Source organism: Drosophila grimshawi, unplaced genomic scaffold, assembly GCF_018153295.1.
Source record: "Drosophila grimshawi isolate 15287-2541.00 unplaced genomic scaffold, ASM1815329v1 contig_311, whole genome shotgun sequence".
NCBI classification, from domain to species: domain Eukaryota; kingdom Metazoa; phylum Arthropoda; class Insecta; order Diptera; family Drosophilidae; genus Drosophila; species Drosophila grimshawi.
This window is the reverse complement of record NW_025063098.1, coordinates 29,200,302-29,222,158: the sequence shown is the minus strand read 5'-3', so window position 1 is coordinate 29,222,158 and position 21,857 is coordinate 29,200,302. Positions and strand designations below refer to the sequence as shown.

General features: G+C 39.3%; 4 protein-coding genes across 5 annotated transcripts; 3 read left to right on the top strand and 1 right to left on the bottom strand.

Annotated features, from left to right (window-relative positions):
• The first annotated feature begins 1,540 nt into the window (after positions 1-1,540).
• Positions 1,541-5,158, top strand: LOC6569631 (steroid transmembrane transporter SLC22A24). Its single transcript, XM_001995916.3, has 5 exons — positions 1,541-1,768; positions 1,869-2,269; positions 2,336-2,594; positions 2,663-3,122; positions 4,157-5,158. Exons 2-5 carry the CDS (start codon positions 1,937-1,939, stop codon positions 4,806-4,808), a joined length of 1,704 nt encoding a protein of 567 aa, XP_001995952.1. The 5' UTR covers positions 1,541-1,768; positions 1,869-1,936; the 3' UTR covers positions 4,809-5,158.
• Positions 5,159-5,971: 813 nt separating this feature from the next.
• Positions 5,972-8,181, top strand: LOC6569632 (steroid transmembrane transporter SLC22A24). Its single transcript, XM_001995917.3, has 4 exons — positions 5,972-6,410; positions 6,495-6,753; positions 6,817-7,237; positions 7,300-8,181. The coding sequence occupies exons 1-4, from the start codon at positions 6,054-6,056 to the stop codon at positions 7,949-7,951; spliced, it is 1,689 nt and encodes a 562-aa protein (XP_001995953.1). The 5' UTR covers positions 5,972-6,053; the 3' UTR covers positions 7,952-8,181.
• A 1,777-nt stretch (positions 8,182-9,958) lies between these two features.
• LOC6569633 (solute carrier family 22 member 5) lies at positions 9,959-14,701 on the top strand. Of its 2 annotated transcripts, XM_043215118.1 has the most exons (6): positions 9,959-9,976; positions 10,197-10,424; positions 10,605-10,863; positions 10,940-11,351; positions 11,613-12,119; positions 12,187-14,701. In XM_043215118.1, the coding sequence occupies exons 1-6, from the start codon at positions 9,962-9,964 to the stop codon at positions 12,419-12,421; spliced, it is 1,656 nt and encodes a 551-aa protein (XP_043071053.1). In that variant the 5' UTR covers positions 9,959-9,961; the 3' UTR covers positions 12,422-14,701. The 2 variants fall into 2 exon arrangements, with proteins under 2 accessions (XP_043071053.1, XP_001995954.1); XM_001995918.3 differs by lacking the exon at positions 9,959-9,976 and having other exon boundaries at positions 10,022-10,424.
• A 1,040-nt stretch (positions 14,702-15,741) lies between these two features.
• Positions 15,742-20,054, bottom strand: LOC6569634 (synaptotagmin-like protein 4). The gene is made up of 7 exons (XM_032741603.2): positions 19,472-20,054; positions 18,216-18,412; positions 17,947-18,141; positions 17,074-17,328; positions 16,737-17,011; positions 16,470-16,678; positions 15,742-16,401 (listed from the first exon to the last, which is right to left on the bottom strand). Exons 1-7 carry the CDS (start codon positions 20,025-20,027, stop codon positions 16,250-16,252), a joined length of 1,839 nt encoding a protein of 612 aa, XP_032597494.1. The 5' UTR covers positions 20,028-20,054; the 3' UTR covers positions 15,742-16,249.
• Positions 20,055-21,857: the final 1,803 nt, after the last annotated feature.

Genomic DNA, 21,857 nt, shown 5'->3' with positions numbered 1-21,857 from the left:
CTATTCTTATGTATGAGCGTCATTTATATCAAACTGATTGTGTAAATGTAAAAGTCGTCGCTAAGTTTAATATTATTATTATTATTATCATAATTATTATGCACTATGCTATACTACTTATTTGTACTCTCAAACTAATTTAATGAACTCGTATTAGAATGCAGCTATACCCTACAATTTAGTTGTTAATTATGAAAATTTAGTTAACACACACTCACAGACACACACACACATATTGCATGAAATGTATGTACGTGTACAGTTATATACTATATATATAGGTATATATATAGTACATAGTGTGGATTGTATTAGACCAGCAATCAAATGAATTAATTGTCTACACATAGAAGTCTTATCGTATCCTGTTATCAAAATGCGTTTACTACATTTATAATACAAACAAAACCGAACATAAAATCAAATGCAAAAGTTGAGCAACAAGTTCAACACTTAAAAAAAAACAACAAACCACTATTATTAATTATTCAGAAAAAAAAACTTTGTGAAATGTAAGCATATATCAAATAAAAATAGCAATTGTAATTGAAGACAGCATACTTATTGAAAAACAAAACAAAAACTACAAAAATCAAAAATAAAATCTAAAAAAAATATTCAATTATTAACGTCTTTTATTTTTAACTCATAAATCAATGCAATAAAGTGGCAATAATTTAAATTCATTAAAACGGAATCTGCTAGTTGTGTTTCTGCTAAAATCACAGTCAGAAAGGAAGTCTTCAAGCTGCTCATCGTCTGATCTGAAATACCCTATCCAAGTTCCCAAATAGCAATGTGATGTAAATGTAAACTGGATCATAAATGGAACACAATGGATCCAAGCAGGTAGTCTTCAAACTGGTTGAAACATATGTTTATATTTTTTAAATAACGACAGAATAATTGCCAATTTAGAAGAAGCTATTGATGTAATTTCTAAAAAGTAATAGCCAAATATTTAACATCTTAGCAGAGTTAAATTTAGAATATATAAATAGAAAAGATCTGTTTTTACAAGAAACACATTTTTATTGCCAAGTTTGAGGCAGAGTACTTAGATGACACATCTGTCTGCATTTATAGAAACATCTGTTCCAAGTTTTACAATGAATAAATAAGCCAAGAAACTTTTGCAAGAATTTCAAACAGAAAAGTTGGACTGAAACTTTTGCCAATTTACAACTTGCCCAATTTACACTTGAAGGAGTTGCATTAAAAGTTGTTCAGATTGCTTAGCGAATGAATAAACACAATCCAAATAATACAAACAGAGTGACTAAATCGATGTACCTTTTTATTGCAGGAGAAGCAGACGTATGTATAATTGACAAATATTGAGTCTCGTGCGGGTTTTCTATTCCATCTGCAGCGGTGGTCAGTGGTGGTCAGTGGTGGTCAGTGCCAATAACTTATATATCAGTGAATTTCACATGTGGAATGTTTATGTGCCGATTGCTCGCATAATTCAAATGCCAGACAGAGTGAAAGAGAGAGCCAAAGAGAGAGTGAGTGAGTGAGTGCAGCGCTCTTTTTGTTTAAATTGGCCAGTGCCTGTTGTAACAGTCTTCAAATACGTCTCTCGGGGTGACGGCAACAACCAGTTGGCTTAATACACGCCTCGTTAGTAGAACGTGTGTGGAACGGGTTTGCTTTGAATAACAATTTCGATTTAAAATGTGTGCAGGCTCATAAAACGCTTTGGAGATTACCATTAAAAACTCTGAGCTACACAGAGAAAAAAAAAACAAACAACATAAAATCAAAAGTGAGCGGAAAAAATCTTTAGCCTAAAATAAACTCTTAAGAGAGAAAAAGTATTGTTTCAATTTGTTTTGATATTTACTTTTGAAATCAATTTCTTGTAGATCTTAACTTGAGGCTAACATTGTCAGTTTAAGATTACCAAAAAAATGACTAAAAGCTGAAGCCAAACATGGATTTCGATGAGATTCTAGCCAAGTGCGGTAACAGCCATCGCTATCAGTATCTACTCTTGGCACTCTATGGTTACCTGATGGTCGTCGTGTCCATGCACTACTTCTCCCAGAATGTGATCAGTTTTGTTCCCGATCACTGGTGCTATCACGAGCAGCTGGAGAATCGCAGCTTTGAACAGATCGCGGCCATCTACAATCAGTTCGAGAGACCTTCATGCACCCGACTGGAAAGTATTGATTCAGAGGGACTCAATGCGACTGTGAGTGAGGAGCGTTGTGATCGCTGGATTTATAACTATGATTTTGGTTATAGGAGCATGAACAGTGAGGTGCGCTTACTACGAGTATTCACTGTAAAAATCAATCGATTGAATGTTAATTGAGCATGTTTTCAGCTCAATTGGGTCTGTGATGCGGCTTACAAGGCACGCGTGGGGCAATCATTTTTCTTTGTGGGCTCCATGTGTGGCACGCTTTTATTTGGCGTGTTGGGTGATCGAATTGGACGGATTAAGTCGCTCATTTTGGCCAATTGGTGTGGCTTCTTGGGCGACTTTGTGACCATCTTTACACAGAATGTGACTGCATTTTCGATAACTCGTTTCGTTTCTGGCCTGGCCGCAGACGCAAACTCGTATTTGATGTTTATTCTGAGTAAGTGGCAAACGCCAATTGTCAGCTGAAATGTGTATCAATTTATTTTGATTTATTTCATTGATCAGTTTTTGAATATGTTTCACCATCGATGCGCAATGTGGGTCTCAACACGGTTTTGGGCATTTTCTACGCATTGGGTCTAATTTGCGCCTCCTGGCTGGCTGTGCTTGTGGGTAATTGGCGCCTGTATCTCGCCTGCTCCTCGCTGCCACTGCTGCTGGTCACACTCTTCTATTTCCTGGTGCAGGAGAGCGCCCAGTGGCTGGTCACACGCAACGATATCGATGGCGCCATCCGACGCCTGCGACGTGTGGCCAAAATCAATCGGCGCGTTGTCAGCGATGATGACTTCAAGGCCTTCAACAGCTACTGTCAGCAGCACTACCACAAGGTAGCAAAGGGCGAGGGCGATGGCGATGGCAATGGCGAGAGTGGAGACGCTGGCGAGGAGCCACAGGCCAAGCTGCTTGACATGCTGAAGACGCCGCGCATGCGCAGCAGCGCATTTAAAATGCTGCTCATTTTGTAAGTGACACTCCCACGTGCAATAAGTATTTTGTATACTCTAATGCCGAAACTAAAAAGGGTATATTGACCTCATGCGAGATTGCTAGAGATTGCTAGGGATTTGAAACTTTGTCTGTACCCTCAAATATATCTTCGATATAACTCAAATTTTCAATTAATTGGTACCATTAAGTTCCATTAATTGACAGTGTAAAATACTGATAATCTACCTTATAGATACATACAGACTGAGTTATTTAATTTCGATTATTCAATGATAGAGGCTTTATCAGTCAAAATTGAAGCCTGACACTTAAAGCTGGATATATACATATACTAAAAAACTTATTTAATTAACGATTTTTGTTAGTAAAATGATTTAGTTCCATCAATTTAAAAGGTAGACTCCATCCAGATATATATTCCTTTCTTGCAAAATCAATATTTTGCATAATGTGAGATCGAGAATAATTATAACATTTCTCAAAAATGTGAAAAGGTCAAATTGTTTTAGAGCGATTTCCGTTTAAATTGTAGCCAGTGACTTCAAAATCAATCTCATACATATCTTGAATTTAACTGAAATAACATAAAGTTCCATTAACTTAAAAGACTAATTCGTATTAATCCATCTTAAACATTTAAACACTATACTCCGCTCTTGTCCATTCAATATCTCAAATACTTTAAGAGTTAGGATGATGACGCTTAAGGTATAAAAACATTCTTTAAAACACCAGCCACGTGCCAAATCCTTCCTTTTGCATCTTTTGTATTAGCTGTTATTTAAACTTGCAACAGAGTAGTGCCCAGTCGGATATGTTCGACTGGAATTTTACGTGCTTTTACTTTCACAACTTAATCTGGCCGTGTTAGCTCATTTTATCGCTCGAGATTATGTGGCATCCAACAAAACAAGCTTACGCTGCTTGTTGTTATATAAGCGACACTCGCCAAATCAAAATTCACAGGAAAACCCATAAAAAGCTGAACGAGATTGTCGCTGAGTTAATATCGCCGGCAAGTTTTAATATGTTTCTAAATATTCACAGCATCATTGTTGTGCCCTGCTACAATACCCTGGCACGCAATGTGGAGGGACTGGGCATATCGCCGTTTATAATGTTCTCGCTGACGGCGTTGACGTTGCCACCGTCGGGCTATCTGCAGGGTGTGCTGCAGGATGCCACTGGCCGCAAGATGACCGCCTTCAGTTGGATGGCAATTACGGGAATTTTCGCAGGAGCAGCAGGACTCGTTATAGCACAGGGCGAGAATGGTAGCGTCGTGCTACTAGTCGGCTTGACGCTTGTGGCACGTTTCGGCGTCTCGATTGCGGACGGTGCAAGTTCACAGCTCTGTACCGAACTGATACCCACTTGTGTGAGGGGCAGTGGCGTTGCTGTGGTGCACGTTGCTGGCTTTGCGGCATCTTTCCTGTCACCGTACATTCTGCACTTGGGCACGTACTCCAAGTCGGCACCCTCTGTAATCCTGGTCCTGCTCTTCTTCTTGGGCGCCTATGTCTGTCTGCTGCTCCCCGAGACACGCAACAGGAAGCTGCCCATCTCTCTCGCCGAGGGGGAGGAGTTTGGCAAGGGCGAGCGAATGTTTGATTTTCTGCAGCAGTTGCGCAAAAAGCCGGACACAAAGGACACTGAGCTCCACACAGAGCTGAAAACGCCAGAAATTATAGATACATAAAATAATTTAGTTGCAATTCAATAATCGGACGAATTAATTACACTCTATCAATTGAATATTAATTTTAATTTAAACAAAATTGTTAAACATTCCATTGAAAATATGATAAATTATGGTTTCACTTATGGATTACGTTTATTAAATAATATTAATAAGAGTAAATTTACGCATCAATCAAGAACACATAGTTCGATCAAGAACCGCTTGCCTCTTAAATATAATTCTTATGCTCGAAGAATTTCATATATGTTATATGTTATTTTATACACATTGTTCTTATATTAAATCAATGATAATTTCTTAAAACTCTTTGCTACTTTAATTAAGTACAAATTAAATGCCAAATAAATGTTGTGCGGAGACCATAAATCAAATGATATTTCTTATTAAAAACTTTATTAATTTATACAATTTATAGTCTTCTAAAATTAAGTCCTGAAAATAAACAACCACAATTCGAGTTTTAACAAAAACATTCTAAATGAAATGCCAAAGCTCTGAAGTCGAATAAACTAAAAGACTAAGTAATTAAGTAAAAACACTTCGAAGAGCATGTTTTTTTTTTATTTCCCTTGCAGCTACATTCAGAAAAAAAGTCGACCAATAAAGATAAGCGGTCTTCTTTCTAGTTTTAATATGATAAATATTAGTAACAAAGAAGTTAAGATAAAAGTTAATCTGCGTACTCACTGTGTACTTGAAACTACAATTTGCCTTCTTAATAATAAGGTTTTGTTGAGTGTATGCAACTATGTATGTACTACACATCTCTGCAAATGGGCATATGAATATTTGCTTATCTAAAGCGAATCATGTCAGTTGTCTAAATTTACAACCCTTGCGCGATGCTGGGTGGCGAGAAGTGGAATCAAATTAGTAGATTTGGTGGCTTATCAAATGGCACACAATTAATACTATTAATCCCGTAGCGGCGAGCGTTTATCAGCCGAGGAGAGAGCAATACAGAGGCAGCTATTTATTGTGTCTGCGTGTGTATTTGTTGTTGCACAATATTGTTAGACTGAGTTGAGTACCAGCTGGTTGCGGCTTGCCATTTGCTATTTGCTATTTGCTGTTGTGCTTTCGCTTTTGAAAACTCGCTCTTAGCGTTTCGCCAAAGAGCCAGCTGGCGATCACGTCAGCTGGCAGTATGTGTGTGGCATCGGCCGAGTGCTGACTGGCTGACTGAAAATAATAAAAACTAGACGGACTGAGGGCCACCGTATTGCTTGAATCTCAATCGCAATGGCTGTTATCTTGACGCATGCTATGGATTTTGATGATATACTGGCCAAGTGCGGCAATAGCCATCGCTATCAGTATCTGCTGCTGGGACTCTATAGTCTATTGATGTTCATTACATCGATGCACTATTTTTCGCAAAATGTGATTAGTTTTGTTCCCGATCACTGGTGCTATCACGAGCAGCTGGAGAATCGCAGCTTTGAACAGGTCGCGGCCATCTACAATCAGTTCGAGAGACCTTCATGCACCCGACTGGAAAGTATTGATTCAGAGGGACTCAATGCGACTGTGAGTGAGGAGCGTTGTGATCGCTGGATTTATAACTATGATTTTGGTTTTAGGAGCATGAACACCGACGTGAGTTTTCCACTAGTTCGTTGCTTTTTGTTTTTTTTTTTATTGAAATATTATTGGCTTTATCTTATCTGGCTGCGTAAACAGCTTGATTGGGTCTGCGATGCGGCTTACAAGCCACGTGTGGGGCAATCATTTTTCTTCGTGGGATCCCTGTTTGGAACGCTTATATTTGGCCTGCTCGGAGATAAAATTGGCCGGATTAAGGCACTCATTTTGGCCAATTGGTGTGGCTTTTTGGGTGACTTCACGACCATCTTTGCTGGCAGTTTGACAACTTTTTCGATAACTCGTTTCGTTTCTGGCCTTGCCGTGGATACCAACACATATCTCATGTATATTCTGGGTGAGCATCGCTTTCAAAATTTTGCTAAAATATTTACTACATTTTCGATATATTTACTTGCAGTTCTCGAATATACTACTCCGGCAATTCGCAACTGGGGCTTGAGTGTCAGCATGGGTGTCTTCTATTGTCTGGGCATGATTTGTTCATCTGGATTGGCGATACTAGTGGGCAGTTGGCGTCTGTTCCTCATGTGCTCGTCGCTGTCACTGCTGCTGGTCACACTCTTCTATTTCCTGACGCAGGAGAGCGCCCAGTGGCTGGTCACACGCAACGACATCGATGGCGCTGTCCTGCGATTACAGAGAGTTGCCAAAGTGAATCGTCGCCACCTTAATGATGAGGATATCAATGCGTTTCGCAGCTACTGTCAGATTAACTGCCACAACAAAGCGCAGCAAGGCAATGACAATCAGGACAAGCTGATGGACATGTTCAAGACGCCGCATCTCCGCAAAGTATTAATTCAAATGCTGATCGTATTGTAAGTGTTACAATTACCAGTCTCCATTCATATGTCAATTCCAATGCTGTCTGTTATTTTAGCACCATTGTTTGCATTTGCTTCAATACGATGGCACGCAGTGTTGAGGGACTGGGCATATCACCGTTAATAATGTTCGCCCTGACCGCCTTGACGCTGTTTCCCTCTGGCTTACTGCAGGCGGATCTGCAGAAGCGGATTGGTCGCAAGGGTTCCGCGGTGCTATCGATGCTACTCACCGGAGTCCTTACAGCAGCCAGTGGCATAGCCTTGTCGCTGTGGCAACAACCCGGCGTCGTGCTTTTGGTCTGCCTGACGATGGCCTCGCGTTTGGGCATGTCAGTCTGCCTTGGCTCCACATTGCTGTTCTCCACAGAGCTGGTGCCCACTTGTGTGCGATCCCGTGGCCTCGCTGTGGCTCACATGGCCGGAGCAGCTGCCTCTCTGCTGACGCCCTACATTCAGCACGTGGGCATCTACTACAAGGCACTGCCTTCGATTATCATGTGCCTGCTGTTCTTCATTTGCGCCTACATTAGTCTCCGACTGCCGGAGACGGGCAACAGGAAACTGCCGATTACTTTGGCAGAGGGGGAGCTGTTTGGGCGGGGGGAACGCATGTTTGACTTTATAAGGAATAGGACGAGGCCACAGACTACGGCTGATGTCGATGACAAACTGGAAGCTGAAACAGAACAGAAATTCATCTCTTAATCAATTTTTAAGTTCAATTTAGAAGTATTTAAGTTTTATCAATTGTTCAATTAAACTGCGGCATCTCATTAAAGTATGTGAAATCAAGTGTAAACACTTATGCAATGCTGGACTACAACATACCCTGCAAAAGTGCCGGAGTGTGTGACACCAAAATGAAGGCTTGCAAAAGTATTTAAAAGAAAAGAAAAAAAAATGAGAACATAAATATAATAAACTATTTTATAATATTTGAGCCGGCAATCTAATCATCCAACTACCTCTTAAGTTTATGTCATTTAGCTAGACACACTAAAAAAAATGTACAAATGTTATAATATTTACTTCATTAATCAGTTCAATAAAATTTCTAAGGTTAATTAAAATGTACTCTCTCTCGTCAAAGCCTTAATAAATTATATCTGTTTATAAATACTGAACTATGAATAATAAACTGATTTAGGATGATAAACAAAACATTATTTCATTATGACCTCACATGAATTTGTTTATAATACCTATTTTGCATATCTGTCGACATTTTATCACACTTAACGCTCTTTCGAACTTGAATGACAAGAATGACGCCGCTCTTTAGTCTCTCTTTCGTTAATACTAAGTATTTAAATATAATAGAATTACTTGCACAAACTGAATATTCTTCCTAATTTTATTCGAAGTGTTTCTTAGATATAAGTTTATATTTTTAGTAAATAAACAAACAATAAAAATATATTCAAAATATATGTGTAATATACACATCTCTCCTTATGTGAAGCTTTCTTTGTATTTCATAAAAATGACTTGCAGAAAAATGGCACGAAAATGAAGAGAAACTGTGAAAGTGCGTCGGAATCTATAGATGGCATATAGCTTGAACTTCGGAAAGGTGCTCAAAACATGATTGATCTCACGGACCAGATAGCGGTTAACTAACTGTGCGACAGGGAAAAAATTATTGAATCATAATTATATTTTATATACCATTACAAGACGTATCAAAAGCGAACAGAGCAGCAAAAATCTTATTATGGGTACGTTTATTCCACAATAAATATAATTTAATAAAGTTTGCTGTTTTCTTCTTTCTCAATACTACATTATTTTTCTATTCAATTCGTTAGCGGTTATAAATAGTTGTAAGACATTCTGCTTAGAAAAGTACCACCCAAAACGTGTGCCCCCGAAAGTATGCCGTATATTTTTTGTCGAATTTTGACACTGGTTCGTGCACTTGCTATCCTCTGCAACTACCCGAGAATTCATTTTTGTGTAACCCTAAAAGTATGCAGCAATCTTTATTTACTGCAACCTCCAAAGTAAAACTAATATGAAGCAGAAAAAGGCGGATTTTTAAGCACGCAAAGTATTTATTATTTGTAGCTTAATTTGTGTGTCATTGTAGAACTCGTATAATTGGTTAAGTACTAGAAATTTGATTACATATATGCTCATCTCCATCTGGTATGTACGAGAATATATGACCAGTGATGGCTTTATTATGTTTTATTTCAGATAAGAAAGCTCGCACAAAAATTTAAAAAGATATCAGGTTCTATGCGGATACAGAAGCGACAGTCATGTTCAGTGATACGTTCTAAATAAATATCCTAAAACAAAACATGTTTTGTATGACTGTTGAATTTTAGATAAATATTGTCTCTTATCGTTCATATAATATAAACTTAAAAATAACGCTATTTAGATTTGGGAATTGGCATATGAAAATATCTAACAGCAACATTGTATTGTGTATTGTCACGATTCGGATTTAGTATATGGCATATGTACACAAGTATATACATATCTATAAACACCCACATATATGAGGAATTCTCGCGAGCGCGGCGCTTCAGATAGACGCCGGTCTCTCTGTACAGTTTAATGTGGACAAGCGAATTTACTTAAATAATAAAACATTTCTTTCGTAATGGACGGAGAGATGGATGGAAAGAAAGAGCGCTGGTAGACACGCAAATGCGATAAGGCGGCAAAACATCAGCAGCAATCTTATCGGAATCGGACTGAGATATGCGAATTGGGATTGTAAGTGTGATTGTGATTGTGGCTCAACGGTTTCAGTCTTAGTCGAATCTCAACCGGAGCCGAGACGAGATTGCTGTAGAGGCAGAGAGAGATAGAAGATTGCATTATGGATTTTGATAAAATGCTTGCAAAGTGCGGGGATGCGGGTCGCTATCAGTATTTGATGCTGCTGCTGCTCGGTTACATTGCGTTTACCAGCACTGTACACTACTATTCCCAGAATATAATCGGATTTGTGCCTCAACATTGGTGCTATCACGATCAGCTGGCGAATCGCAGCCCCGACGATATCGCCGCCATCTATGCTCCATTTGGCAAGGATGCTTCCTGCACGCGTCTGGAGACGATCGAGTGGCTCCAAGTTGGCCATAATCTGACTGTGAGCAGCAAGAGTTGCGATCGCTGGATATACAAATATGACTATGGATTTCGTAGCATGAATGCCGAGGTGAGTAAATAAAAATTTGAATAAATATAATATATAAATAAATATAAATAATAAAAAATTAAAAATAATATATTACCAGTTGGAATTCAAGATTTTCGGCATACATTCACTGTTTTATAGTGTAATTAATCAATTATAGTAGATATAATTATTAATATTATTTGTACTATTTATGCATAGCTCAATTGGGTCTGCGAGGATGCGTACAAGGCTCGCATTGGGCAGTCGATGTTCTTTTTGGGCTCTTTGCTGGGCACCTTTTCTTTTGGCATGCTGGGCGATCATATTGGCCGCGTTCGTGTTGTAATCTTGGCCAATCAGTGTGGATTTGTCGGCGATTTTCTTACTACGTATGCCACGAATCTGGTTCAGTTTAGCGCCTTTCGCTGCATCTCTGGCTTGGCTGCAACCGCCAATTATTATCTCATGTTTATTCTAGGTAAGCATTGCGTATCTGCTCATCTCTTAATCAGCTCTGCTCGTCTGACGCTTTCATTCTCTTCTCCCCCATCTAGTGCTGGAGTACTTGGCGCCCAAGTTAAGAAATTTGGCTATCAGTGGCACAATTGGACTCTGTTGTTGTTTGGGCGCTTTGGTTGCGCCATGGCTTTCTGTTTTGGCCGGCAACTGGCGAATTTATTTGACTTTCTCAGCGCTGCTGCAGCTGATTGTGGCCCTCTTCTATTTTGTGGTGCAGGAGAGCGCCCAGTGGCTGATTACACGCAACAATGTTGAGGGCGCCATTGCCAGACTGAAGCACATCGCCCATTTTAACGGTTGCAAGGTGCTCCCCTCGGATTTTGAAGCGTTTCGCCAATATTGTGCGAACAAACGCAAACAGGATAAACAACAGCAAAAGGCAACTTTGCTGGATCTGCTGCGAACGCCTCATTTGCGCCAAACAGCGCTAATTATGGTTGTGACTTTGTAAGTACTACACTCAGATTAAAAATATTCCTCAATTTTGGATAATCGCAGAGGGCGACGCACATTATTATTCAGAATGTTCATAAAATTTAGAAAAAATATTTCTATTTTTCTATTATAATTTACATAAAACAAGATAAACTTCCTAGTTGTCAGGGCGATTCTCAAAAATTGAGGCGATTTCTTTTCTGAGTGTGGCATATACATACAGTGTTTTGGGGCGTCCCTTAAACATCATTATACGTATATAATTTATTGCAGTATGTTGACATCGCTGAGCTTCAATACCATCTCACGCAATGTGGAGGGACTGGGACTGTCGCCATTTGTGATATTCTCGCTGTTTGCATTGGTGGTGCTGCCGTCTGGTTTTCTGCAGGGTCTGCTGCAGACTCGTCTGGGCAGAAAGGCCACCTGTTTCCTGGCGCTGTTTGCCACCAGTCTGATGTCTTGTGCTTTGGGCATGTCACTCGTCTACGAGGGCGAACAATTGAATGCAACATTGCTGCTGGCATTTGCACTCCCAACCCGACTGGGCATCTCCATGTGCTATACGACAACCTCGCAGTACTCGTCGGAACTGTTGCCCACCTGTGTTCGCTCCAGGGGCATCGCGACGGCTCACTTGGCTGCTGCGGCGGCTTCTTTCGCCTCACCTTATCTAATCCATCTGGGCACCAAGTTTGCTGCAGGACCTCCCCTGATTTTGACAGCGGTGCTCCTGATTGCCGCCTTCTGTACACTCTTTTTGCCGGAAACGAATAACAGGTAAGAGGCGCTTAGGGATGTCGATATTAATAATACCTGTTTGCTTGTTTTGTTTGTTTGGCTTTAGACAATTGCCCATAACACTGGAGGATGGCGAGGCATTTGGCAGGGGCGAGTCTCTGTTGTCCTTCGATTGCTGTCGAGCCACAAACGATGATGATGACGATGATGATGATGTGCTCAAACAGCCCGCCGAGGAGCTTAAACTAAATGCCCTCAATGCGGGAGTGCGTAGCAGCGTCGAAGCGGAAACGGATACGGAAGCGGAAGTAGATGTAATAGAAACAAGTAGAAACAGTTAGCTTTCGCAGGCTGACGCCCAGATACCCTTGCAGAACAAATTGAGATTGAAAGCACAATAAATCACACCCAGCCCAAAAAAAATAAAATACCCTCTGCAAGGGTATACACAATATTTAAACAAAAAAAAAAAACACAGTTTAGTTCCGAAAGTTTGTCAGTAGATGCGAAATTTTTGCTTTTATTTGATTGAGTTTTTTGGGTCACAGTATTCGAACATAATATTAATTTAGGTGTTCCATCATTATTATTTTCTTGTTTTGTAATGTATAAGTATATATATATGTATATATGTTTGTATTTGTATGTATGTGTGTGTGAGTGTAAACTCTTTTTATCCTGTAATAATTGATTAATACACATATATATATGTGTAAGTAAAGTGTCATCGTAAAGGGGTCTGTAAACATTTGCATTTAACTTCTTTATTAACTTCTTTGCCATAAATGTTACGGATTCAATTTGAACGATTTTGGGTTTTTTTTTTGGTATTTTTTATTTTAAGAGCTAGAGAAAGTCTTACATAGTACAAAATAGAGGTCGCTTAGCCCTGTTTGAAACTCTCAATGGAAAAAACTTGTATAGCAAAGGGAGGGTATGGGGCCGCAGATTGGACTTAAACCTAGATTATATATATATCCAGGGCAGAAATTGTTGAAAATATATATTTATATATGTGTATATATGTTTAGTGTGAGTGTGTGTTTGTTTTCTTTTTTTCTTTTAAATTATTTGTTGACATTATTAAAGGTATCTCATCTGTCATCTAATTGAATATAGCCATATCATATCTGCGCCTTTCCGAACCGTTTCGGACTTTGTTCGATTTCTCGAACCAAAGCAAGCAAGATGCCATTTTTCTTTTCAATAAAAATTCGCCTTACATAAACTATGCATTCAAAAGAAGTACCCCTAACTCGAACCACTTAAAAGTATATATTATATTATGCATCACAGCAGTTTTTTTTTGGGAATGGAACAAAAGTGTGCACAAAATCTATTCGCAAATTCCATATCCCAAATTCTGCATGTTAGAAGAGAAAAGAAACTCTAATATAACGATCTATAGTGTTCCACAATTTGTTTTTTTCTTGTATATTAACGCAACATATTTTTTAAATTTTTGTTTGAAAACTTTTTGGGCGCATAACTCTAAAGCCTGGCCTTATTAAATAACTCTTATTTTTCATTATTTTTATTTGTGTTTTTTTTTTTAATCTTAGTTGTTAGATTTGAGCACTTTTTGCAATTGCTGTCAAATACAATAAGTACGTAAATATTTTCTGATATACATAATTACTAGATGATGTGTTTCTCGTCGGCGTCCCCATCCAATCTTTGTCTAATCGGATAATTAGTTCTTGCCATGGATTTGGGATCGCTTTTTTATAACAGTTTGCGGTTCACCTTAATGCTAGGATTACTCTGGCTACTTATGTATTTATTGTATATCTGTGTATATAACTGACTTTATATGTATATATCGTAATCATAATATGTATATGTTGTAGGATTGTATTAGAAATACCATGTAATAAACGCTAGTTCACAATAGTTCAGTTAAATCCAAAAAATGCCGTAAACAGTAAAAAGGTAAAAAGAGTTCTCATGATTTTCTCGGTACTCCAGAGTAAATACAACGAGGAGTTTTTATATAGCACCATGTGAGTGAGTAGTGAATGAGTAGTGTGAATATGAGTTAATACGAGTTAAGGTAGTACCAATTGTTAAAACACAATTCACTGCAATTTATATACTGTGGGTTAGTTAAGTAGAGTTAGGTTTTCAGTTAGATTAGGGTCCTCCACTTTCGGGTTAAGTAAAAAAATATACATGTGTTGTGTTAGTACTACATTGAACAATAGAGCAACAATAAATAAACTACTTATGCTTTACATACATTTACTATGATTAGGTTATCAATATTTATTAGTTATGTTTTTTTTTTTTCATTAAATCATTCATAATAACAATATTATCCGGCTGTGTAAGTAAGTATTATCCTTCTATATGCTATATGCTATATGCTATATGCTATATGCTACTAAATACCATTTATTTTTTAGTTTTGCAATAATTGCTGCTTATTGTTTGACTTTTATATATCATAATCTGATTTTGATGTCGAGAAACATTCGAATGCCCACATTTACACAATAGTAATATCTGAATATCATTCAATCCCTGTGGGCACTTTCATCATCATCGAATTTGGTGTGTTTGTGTGTGTGTGTGTTTCGAAAACATTCATTGAGTATAAAAGACAAGCGGTATTTAGGCAACGAGTGATTCAGCAATTTTCTTTTTATCAAAAAACATTTCCTATAAATCTTTGTTTTTGTTTTTTTTTTAAGTATCATTCAACGTTTTTTTTATTTATTTTTAATTTGTATGAATTTACGTTTTTTTTTTCAATGTAAACTTACACAAAAAGAATTCATAAGATTCGTTTTTCTATATTTAATTTCAATTCTCCTTTTTTTTATATATGTATTTTCGGCTTTTTAATATATCTTTTAAGTATTATTGAACGCCTTAGGGAGCTGCCTTCGTAGTGTATATAAAAATGCCACAACAAATAGATTTATCTTCTTTTTTTTTAGCAACAAGAGGTTGGAGGGAGAGTGACATATATATATAGTATATAGTATATAGTAATTATGTATTTTTGGCTGATATTTTTACTTGAGCTCTGGTGGGTCACGAGTTGTATGAGAGTTGTATGCGTATTTAGTTTAAGTACTTTGAAGCCTAGCTGATTTAGTTGCTCTTACTAGTTCTGTTTTACGTGCACAGTGCTTGCGATATGCTTGAAGTCTGGATTGATATATATATATATATATATATATATATATATATAGTATATGTCATTATGCGTAGTTTTAGAATGCTTCACTTAAGAGTATTAGGGTGAAAAACAATAAGGAAAACAAAACGAAAAGTTGCATTTACAAAAAATGTTTGTTTTATGTATTTTTCTCGATTATTATTATTATTATTGGATAGGTACTAGTACATATATATTATGTCGTACTACATAGCTTAAGGTTTAATGTCGGTTTTTCTCTTTTATTAGTTATTATCGTTTTAATTTTATTTTTAATGCATACAGTATGCAAAATTGCAAATTCCATTTGTTTTTGCACAAAAAATAAAGACACACATCTTAAGTGCCCTAAATATGCTGTCATTTTAGCTGAGCAATCAAATTGTTTGCTTCACAATTCGCAGTATCTTCTGGGATATCATCCAGCTTATAATTAGTGCAATAATTTGATAAACTTTTCTTGTTTGTCTTTTGACGTTTTCTGCGGTTGTTTTCTTTGTTTTTTCGTATTTGAACATTGTGCTGCTTAAACATTATACAATACAATATAGATAATTTTTGCAGTGTCATCGCCAATGCCAATGCTAATGCTGATGCTTGCCCAGATATATAGTTATATATAGTTATCTGTCCGCCATATTCGAGTATTGAAAATCTTTCTAAATCGTTCTAAATTGCGTGCTTAAGTTTCGATAATAAAAATCGATACAATCTGTAAACATATTGAATTTCATTCATGCTTAAGTTTCTAGTAATGCTTTGTCATCCTTTGAATCCTATGTGTGTGTGTGTGTAGCTATTACATAATTAATACAGTACAACACAATACAATACAAATACAATACAATATAGGTGTGTGTGTGTGTGTGTTGGATGGGGGGGAGGGGGTTCCAAAAACTCTAACTGCAACAATGGGGATATGTATAGTTAGGTGTGTAATTTTGTGGGTGTGGCTAGGCAATAAATTACTACAATGCAATCTGTGTGGAAGGCAACTCTATGCCTATGGCAATGTGGTACGTATGCCATCCAAACTGGAGCGCAACACCAGACTGCCCTCCACCCAAAAGTTGGGACGATCGAGCATATTCTGCCAGAGTGACAGCTCCTTGCCAGTGGCATCCATCCAATCCACCTGTCGTCCATAACTGCGACCTATTGAAAGAAAGCAGGGAAATGGAATTTAACTCAAGACTCAATTTTGTATTTACTTTCACACTTACCGGTGCCTTGGGAGAAGCGTATGCCGCCCACAAACTCATTGCTGGCCAAACGATCATGATCCCAAACGGTTAGTTCGAGGGCGCGCTCCGACAAATCCTCCAGCGAAACATCCTCATAGACAAACGTATAATTCCAGCTGGGATGCAAGGTGCGCTTCACCACCGGCGTCTTCTGTTTGGAGCTGCGCGTGCGATCTGGCAGCAAGTAGCTAAAATTTGAAAAGAATTAATTGCTGCTCAACAGTCTAATCTGATTGGATCACTCACCTCTTGCAGAAGGCATCACAGGTGCCGTTGGTCTTGATGGGACTGAGATGCTTTGCCTCCTTCACCAGCACATGCAGCTGGCCACCTTTGATGCTGCGATCCGATTTGGATGCCACCGATTTGATGCTGCCACCAAATTTGCGCAGATTCGATGAGCTGCCCGTCAAGCTGGAGCCGCGCGAGAAAATCGATGATTTCAGATTCTCGGGCGGTATATATTTCAAGCCCACAACAATATCGCCGCGATAAGTGGCCACATCATCGAATGGTTCGCTCTGCATCGGTACAAATATTAATTATACTTAATAATCAAGTGCTAAGACTTTGTTTGACTTACGCGTTCTTGGAGCAGATACCACTGCGACTGTGGATTGTCGAAGAGGCGACCCTGCAGATTGACGCTGACCTCGCCGAGGAAATCGTTGCGCCCAAACATATCCGAGTGCCAAACAGTTAGCCACAAGGTGCGCGACTCCAAGCTGGAGATGGGCGTATGGAAACGCAGCGTCTCATCAAAGATGGGATTCAAAGTGTGCTTCTTGACTTTGGTCTTGCGCTTGCCAGCCTTCGACTTGTCAGGCAGCAAATAAACCTGAAAGTCGAGTGCGAATGTAATTTAGTAGGATATCTTTTTTAGGTTGATGAAAGCGATGAGTGCAAAGAAACAAATGCAAGAAAGTGGACCTAAATCCGAAATTTCAAGGCTTAAAATCTACTTGAAGATCAGAATTAATAAATGTATTAATTAATAAAATAATAAAAAATAATAAGTCGAACTTTCGCATGTTTTAAAAATTGTATGTATGCTTCGCAATTCATCTGTTTTTATACCCTGTACCCATTGAGAATGAGTAAAATGAAGAAGAAGCATATCCGACTCCATAAGGAAAACATATTCTTGATTAAGATCAGCAGACGAATCGATTTGGAATATTAGTAATTCATATTATCGATAATTTAATCTTTTAATTGACTTTATTTTGATCAACTGCCTAAATTTAATCAAGATCGGGTAAGAAACACTCAAGTTATAGTCGAAAATATACACAAATATGCATCTCATTGCTATTAGCAGCACATCCGCACCTGCTCACATTCGGATGTGCAAAACTTTTTAAAAAGCAATTTGGCAATTTTTGACAGCTGTGTTCTGGGTATAATTTAGGACGAGCTTCCTTATTCAATCGTGCTTGTTTAATCGAATATTTACCTTCACATAGGGATCGCTGCGATTGCGTTTGGCATCCACAGCTGCCAGGTCCTTGCAGCGCACCACGTGAATCTCTAAGGCGCCCAGCTTGTAGTTGTACTGCATGCCAAACTCGACTTGACCCTTGACCACAACGGTGCCATAGCGACCTTCGCCGGCGCCCGAATAAACGCTGGCCATCGACTCCGAGCGCACCTGTAAACCGAAAAACCAAAGTGAGATCAGTTTTGGGGTCTGGTCTGGGTTTGTTTTGGGGATGTGAAACTTACGCCCAGAGAGCTGAGACTGCTGCGATTTTGATGCATGGCCACCAGACGATCGATGTCCTCATCCGACTGCGCTGGCCACGCCTCGCTGGAGGCGCGCGACTGTATCGGACTGGAGGCGGTTCCAGCGGCAGCATCTGTTGCACGTTGCCCAATCACTGGCGAACGCGAGAGCTCCTCGGCAGCGACCTTGGCTTCCTCTGTGTGAGCAAAGAAAAGAAAAGAAATACACAATTAAATTTTAGATATTTCCTCAATTATGGCTAATAAGCTGCTCTCGTTAAACACTCAGACACTCAAACACTCAAACACTCACAACACTCACAGCACGCAGCACACACAATATGAATAACAGCATTAAGATAATCATTCGATTTGATGGCAGCAGTTTGAAAGCGTGGCACGTGAAAGCTGCATGCAGATGGGGCAGGCGGAACAGGTGGTGGTGCAAGTGCAACAGAGAGAGCATCAACTGTAAACCATTTCTCATAAATTGTTAAAAAAGCGAAGGGATACAAATAACCCCGAAATTTAACTCACTAAAATCATAGACCGCTTTGAAAACTAGAAAGTTTTTCTTGATTTTAGAAATAATTTAAGATAAATAAAGAAAAATACATTTCTACAAATTAGAAAGGATTGCCCTAAATTGACAGTCCCAAACGTAGGGAGTTTAATTCTTATTTTATACAAATATTTTTTATTAATGCATTTTATAGAAAAGCAAAACGTAATTTCAGAAATATTTTTATCTAAGTGTAAAACCGAAATCAAAAAGAAAGCAAGCAGAAAATGTCGGAAAACAAGTCTTTAACTAATTGTCTCTCTGTGCGTGGCAGGCAGACAGGCAGGTGGCAGGTGGGGCAGGCGAGCAAATGTTGCACAGTTGTGCCGCCTACCTGACACCTCCCGAAAGGTAACGTGCAGCGGCGTGCGTCGCTGCAAGTTCAGCGATAGTCTCAACCCCTCCCCAACACCATCACCAGCCCCCGCCACAGCTGCAGCTGCAGCAGCAGCAGCCGCAACGCCTGGCAAATCCTCCTCGAGCGTTTCGAGGAAGCGATCCGAGTTGGAGCGGAGACTATCGTCCCAGGTCCAGGCGCGGTGCTGCCGCTGCGTCTGCTGCCGAGGTGGGGCGCTGCTGCTGCGCTGAAGGACAACAACAACTGGGGCTGCTGTTGCTGTTGCTGTTGCACCTGCTGCAGTTGGTTGCATGAAGCACGTCTCAGTTGCCGGCTTCAGCTCATCCGTTTGCTCACTTTGCGACAGTTCGCGCTGCTTCATTTCCAGGATGTAGGCGGCCACTTTGGCATCTATGTCATCGTCCTCCTCCTCCTCTTCAACCTCCTCGGAGTCGTAGTGATAGCTAGTTCCGGTTGCATTGCGCCGCCAACAGCAGCCACAACACTTGGCCCAATTTAAACAAGATTTCAGTTTGCTTTTCTTAGGCCAATAATTGGTGAAGCTGCGTTGGCGTCGCTGTCGACGTCGGTGTCGACTCCAACAGCCGCTCCAGAGGCGCAACCAACGCCTTCTACTCCGGGAAGTGGGCGTGGCTTTAGGTTTTTGACTATGACGCAAGCGATTCAGTGCCGCATATTGTATTTGGCCAGCTGCCGGATTGGTCGCAACGCTCGCAGCACCCGTTGGGTTTGTCTTCACCGATTTGCCATAGTTGTGAACGGCGGCAAGTGGAGCTGCTGCCCCAGCACTCCTTGCAACGGCGGGTCGCACGAATGCATTGTAGCCGGTGGCATCTTTTGGCGTTTTACTTGCGCCCCGCTTCTTGCCAATTAAACGCGACACTTTTCTCATTTTCTCTCTTTTCTCAATTGAACTTAAGTACTATTTATTTGCCATTAATTGATGACGCTTTTGGTTCGTTGAAAGAGATATACACTGTAGTTGTTCATTTGAAAAGGGTTACAGCAACTATGGAGAAGATGGAAGATATCTTTCTGATTCTAGAGTGACGTTGAGGTAGATGTGCCAGAGAAGAGAGTCTTAAGCAAGTTGAACCATTATTATAGACTTGACTTCCGGATTGGATTCAGATAGGTATAATATCCTATCAAAGAGATATTCCATAGACGACTACAAAGAGTTGGAAGGGCATTCATCAAGTTTCCATAATATATGTAAAATTTTCAACGAGTTCAGATCATCCTGCAGAGGAGTGCGCTCATTGCTATCATCAAAATTACTTTTATAGTTGTTGTTAACAAAAACTTAATTGCATTTGGCAACAAGCGAAACACACAAAAAATAATACGAACAACAGCTGCTAACCCAATTGCCAGCTGCTCTTTATTTTATTTTATGAACTGACGATGTGTTTGGGTGATAAGCTAACTGGGCTGCGCTGGGCTGGGCAGGGCTGGGCATGGGTGCGATAAGCAATCTGGAAGCGACAAAGCTCTCAGCAAATTTGGACACGTAATGTGGTTTAGAATATTTCGAATGTGTTATCTAAAAACCGTTTTTACTGCTGCTGCTGTTGTTGTTGGGGGAAGTAAAAATTCAAGGTGGCTTCAATTCAATTGAAATCATGAATTTTGCACTTGAACTTCGTCGACAGACAGACGACGCCTTGAATCATGCCCGCAATTAGATACCCCCATTATTATTAAGCTCTGTGAAATGTACAGAATTGAGGAACTGAAGGCTTCACAAAGCGAAAAAACTGGGTCAAATTACGCCCCAAAAATGGCAAGGCATTAATAACTGCAAAATGTTTCGACTTGAATTGAATTTTATGTTTGCTGTGAAAAAGTCACGAATTGTGGATAAAATTATTGTACAGCTTTGAGTTCTATTAAAATAAAGCTTGAGTTATTTGTGTGTGGTTCATAGATTTACAAAATTAAATTTTGTGTAAGCCTTTCTCAAGGTAAGCCACAAAAAACACTTAAAACAAAACCTCAATAAAAAAGAAAAGAAAATAAACAAATAAAGAAATAAAGAAACGCAACTGAATACAAAAAGTAAAAAAAAAAAACACTTTCACTTGCAGAGCGAATTGTTTGACGTAGTGTTGCGATTTATATGGTTTTTGAATGTGATTTCGATTTTGGAATTTATGTTTTCGTTTTCGAATTCGTATTCGTATCCGATTTTGTGGAGCGCGTCGTGATCGTGATTGTGATTGTGATCAAGTGGCGTTAAGCGTATCGCGCTAACTGAAAATGAAAAGAACCCAGCGAGGCGCAAATCTAAGTTATATATTCAATTATTCAATTATTGAAATATTGAACTTTTCTCGTGGGGGGAGGCAGGCAATGAAAGTGCAATTAACGAAATGATTCCCGCATCAGATGTGGCATGCGGTGGCCGGCAAGTGCAACAGAGACAGCCATACGAGACACAGATGTGAGGCCAAAAGGTTAATTCGATTACAGGCGCCACACAGAGAGAGAGAGAGAGAGAGAGAGAGAGAGAGAGAGAGAGAGAGAAAAAGTGAGTAACGGGTGTGCCGCTTGAGCGTGCCACAAATACATGGTGCCGCCACAAAACTTTGGCATTTCCGCAACAGCAAACATTTTAATTAATTTGCGAGTTGGTTGCATGCAATTTAAATAAATGTAAGTATGCAAATAGTTTTTAAACGCAGCATTTAAAATGCCGGATGGTCAGTGCTGATTGTGT

Coding starts and splice junctions, on each gene's coding strand:
- LOC6569633 (XM_001995918.3), top strand. CDS start 10,083: ATGGATTTTGATAAAATGCTTGCAAAGTGCGGGGATGCGGGTCGCTAT. Junction 10,864..10,939: donor TTATCTCATGTTTATTCTAG/GTAAGCATTGCG, acceptor TCCCCCATCTAG/TGCTGGAGTACTTGGCGCCC. Junction 11,352..11,612: donor CTAATTATGGTTGTGACTTT/GTAAGTACTACA, acceptor AATTTATTGCAG/TATGTTGACATCGCTGAGCT.
- LOC6569634 (XM_032741603.2), bottom strand. CDS start 20,027: ATGAGAAAAGTGTCGCGTTTAATTGGCAAGAAGCGGGGCGCAAGTAAA. Junction 17,329..17,946: donor GCAGCGATCCCTATGTGAAG/GTAAATATTCGA, acceptor CTCGACTTTCAG/GTTTATTTGCTGCCTGACAA. Junction 16,402..16,469: donor ACGCTTCTCCCAAGGCACCG/GTAAGTGTGAAA, acceptor TTCTTTCAATAG/GTCGCAGTTATGGACGACAG.
- LOC6569631 (XM_001995916.3), top strand. CDS start 1,937: ATGGATTTCGATGAGATTCTAGCCAAGTGCGGTAACAGCCATCGCTAT. Junction 2,270..2,335: donor ATAGGAGCATGAACAGTGAG/GTGCGCTTACTA, acceptor GCATGTTTTCAG/CTCAATTGGGTCTGTGATGC. Junction 3,123..4,156: donor TTTAAAATGCTGCTCATTTT/GTAAGTGACACT, acceptor AAATATTCACAG/CATCATTGTTGTGCCCTGCT.
- LOC6569632 (XM_001995917.3), top strand. CDS start 6,054: ATGGCTGTTATCTTGACGCATGCTATGGATTTTGATGATATACTGGCC. Junction 6,411..6,494: donor TTAGGAGCATGAACACCGAC/GTGAGTTTTCCA, acceptor CTGCGTAAACAG/CTTGATTGGGTCTGCGATGC. Junction 7,238..7,299: donor ATTCAAATGCTGATCGTATT/GTAAGTGTTACA, acceptor CTGTTATTTTAG/CACCATTGTTTGCATTTGCT.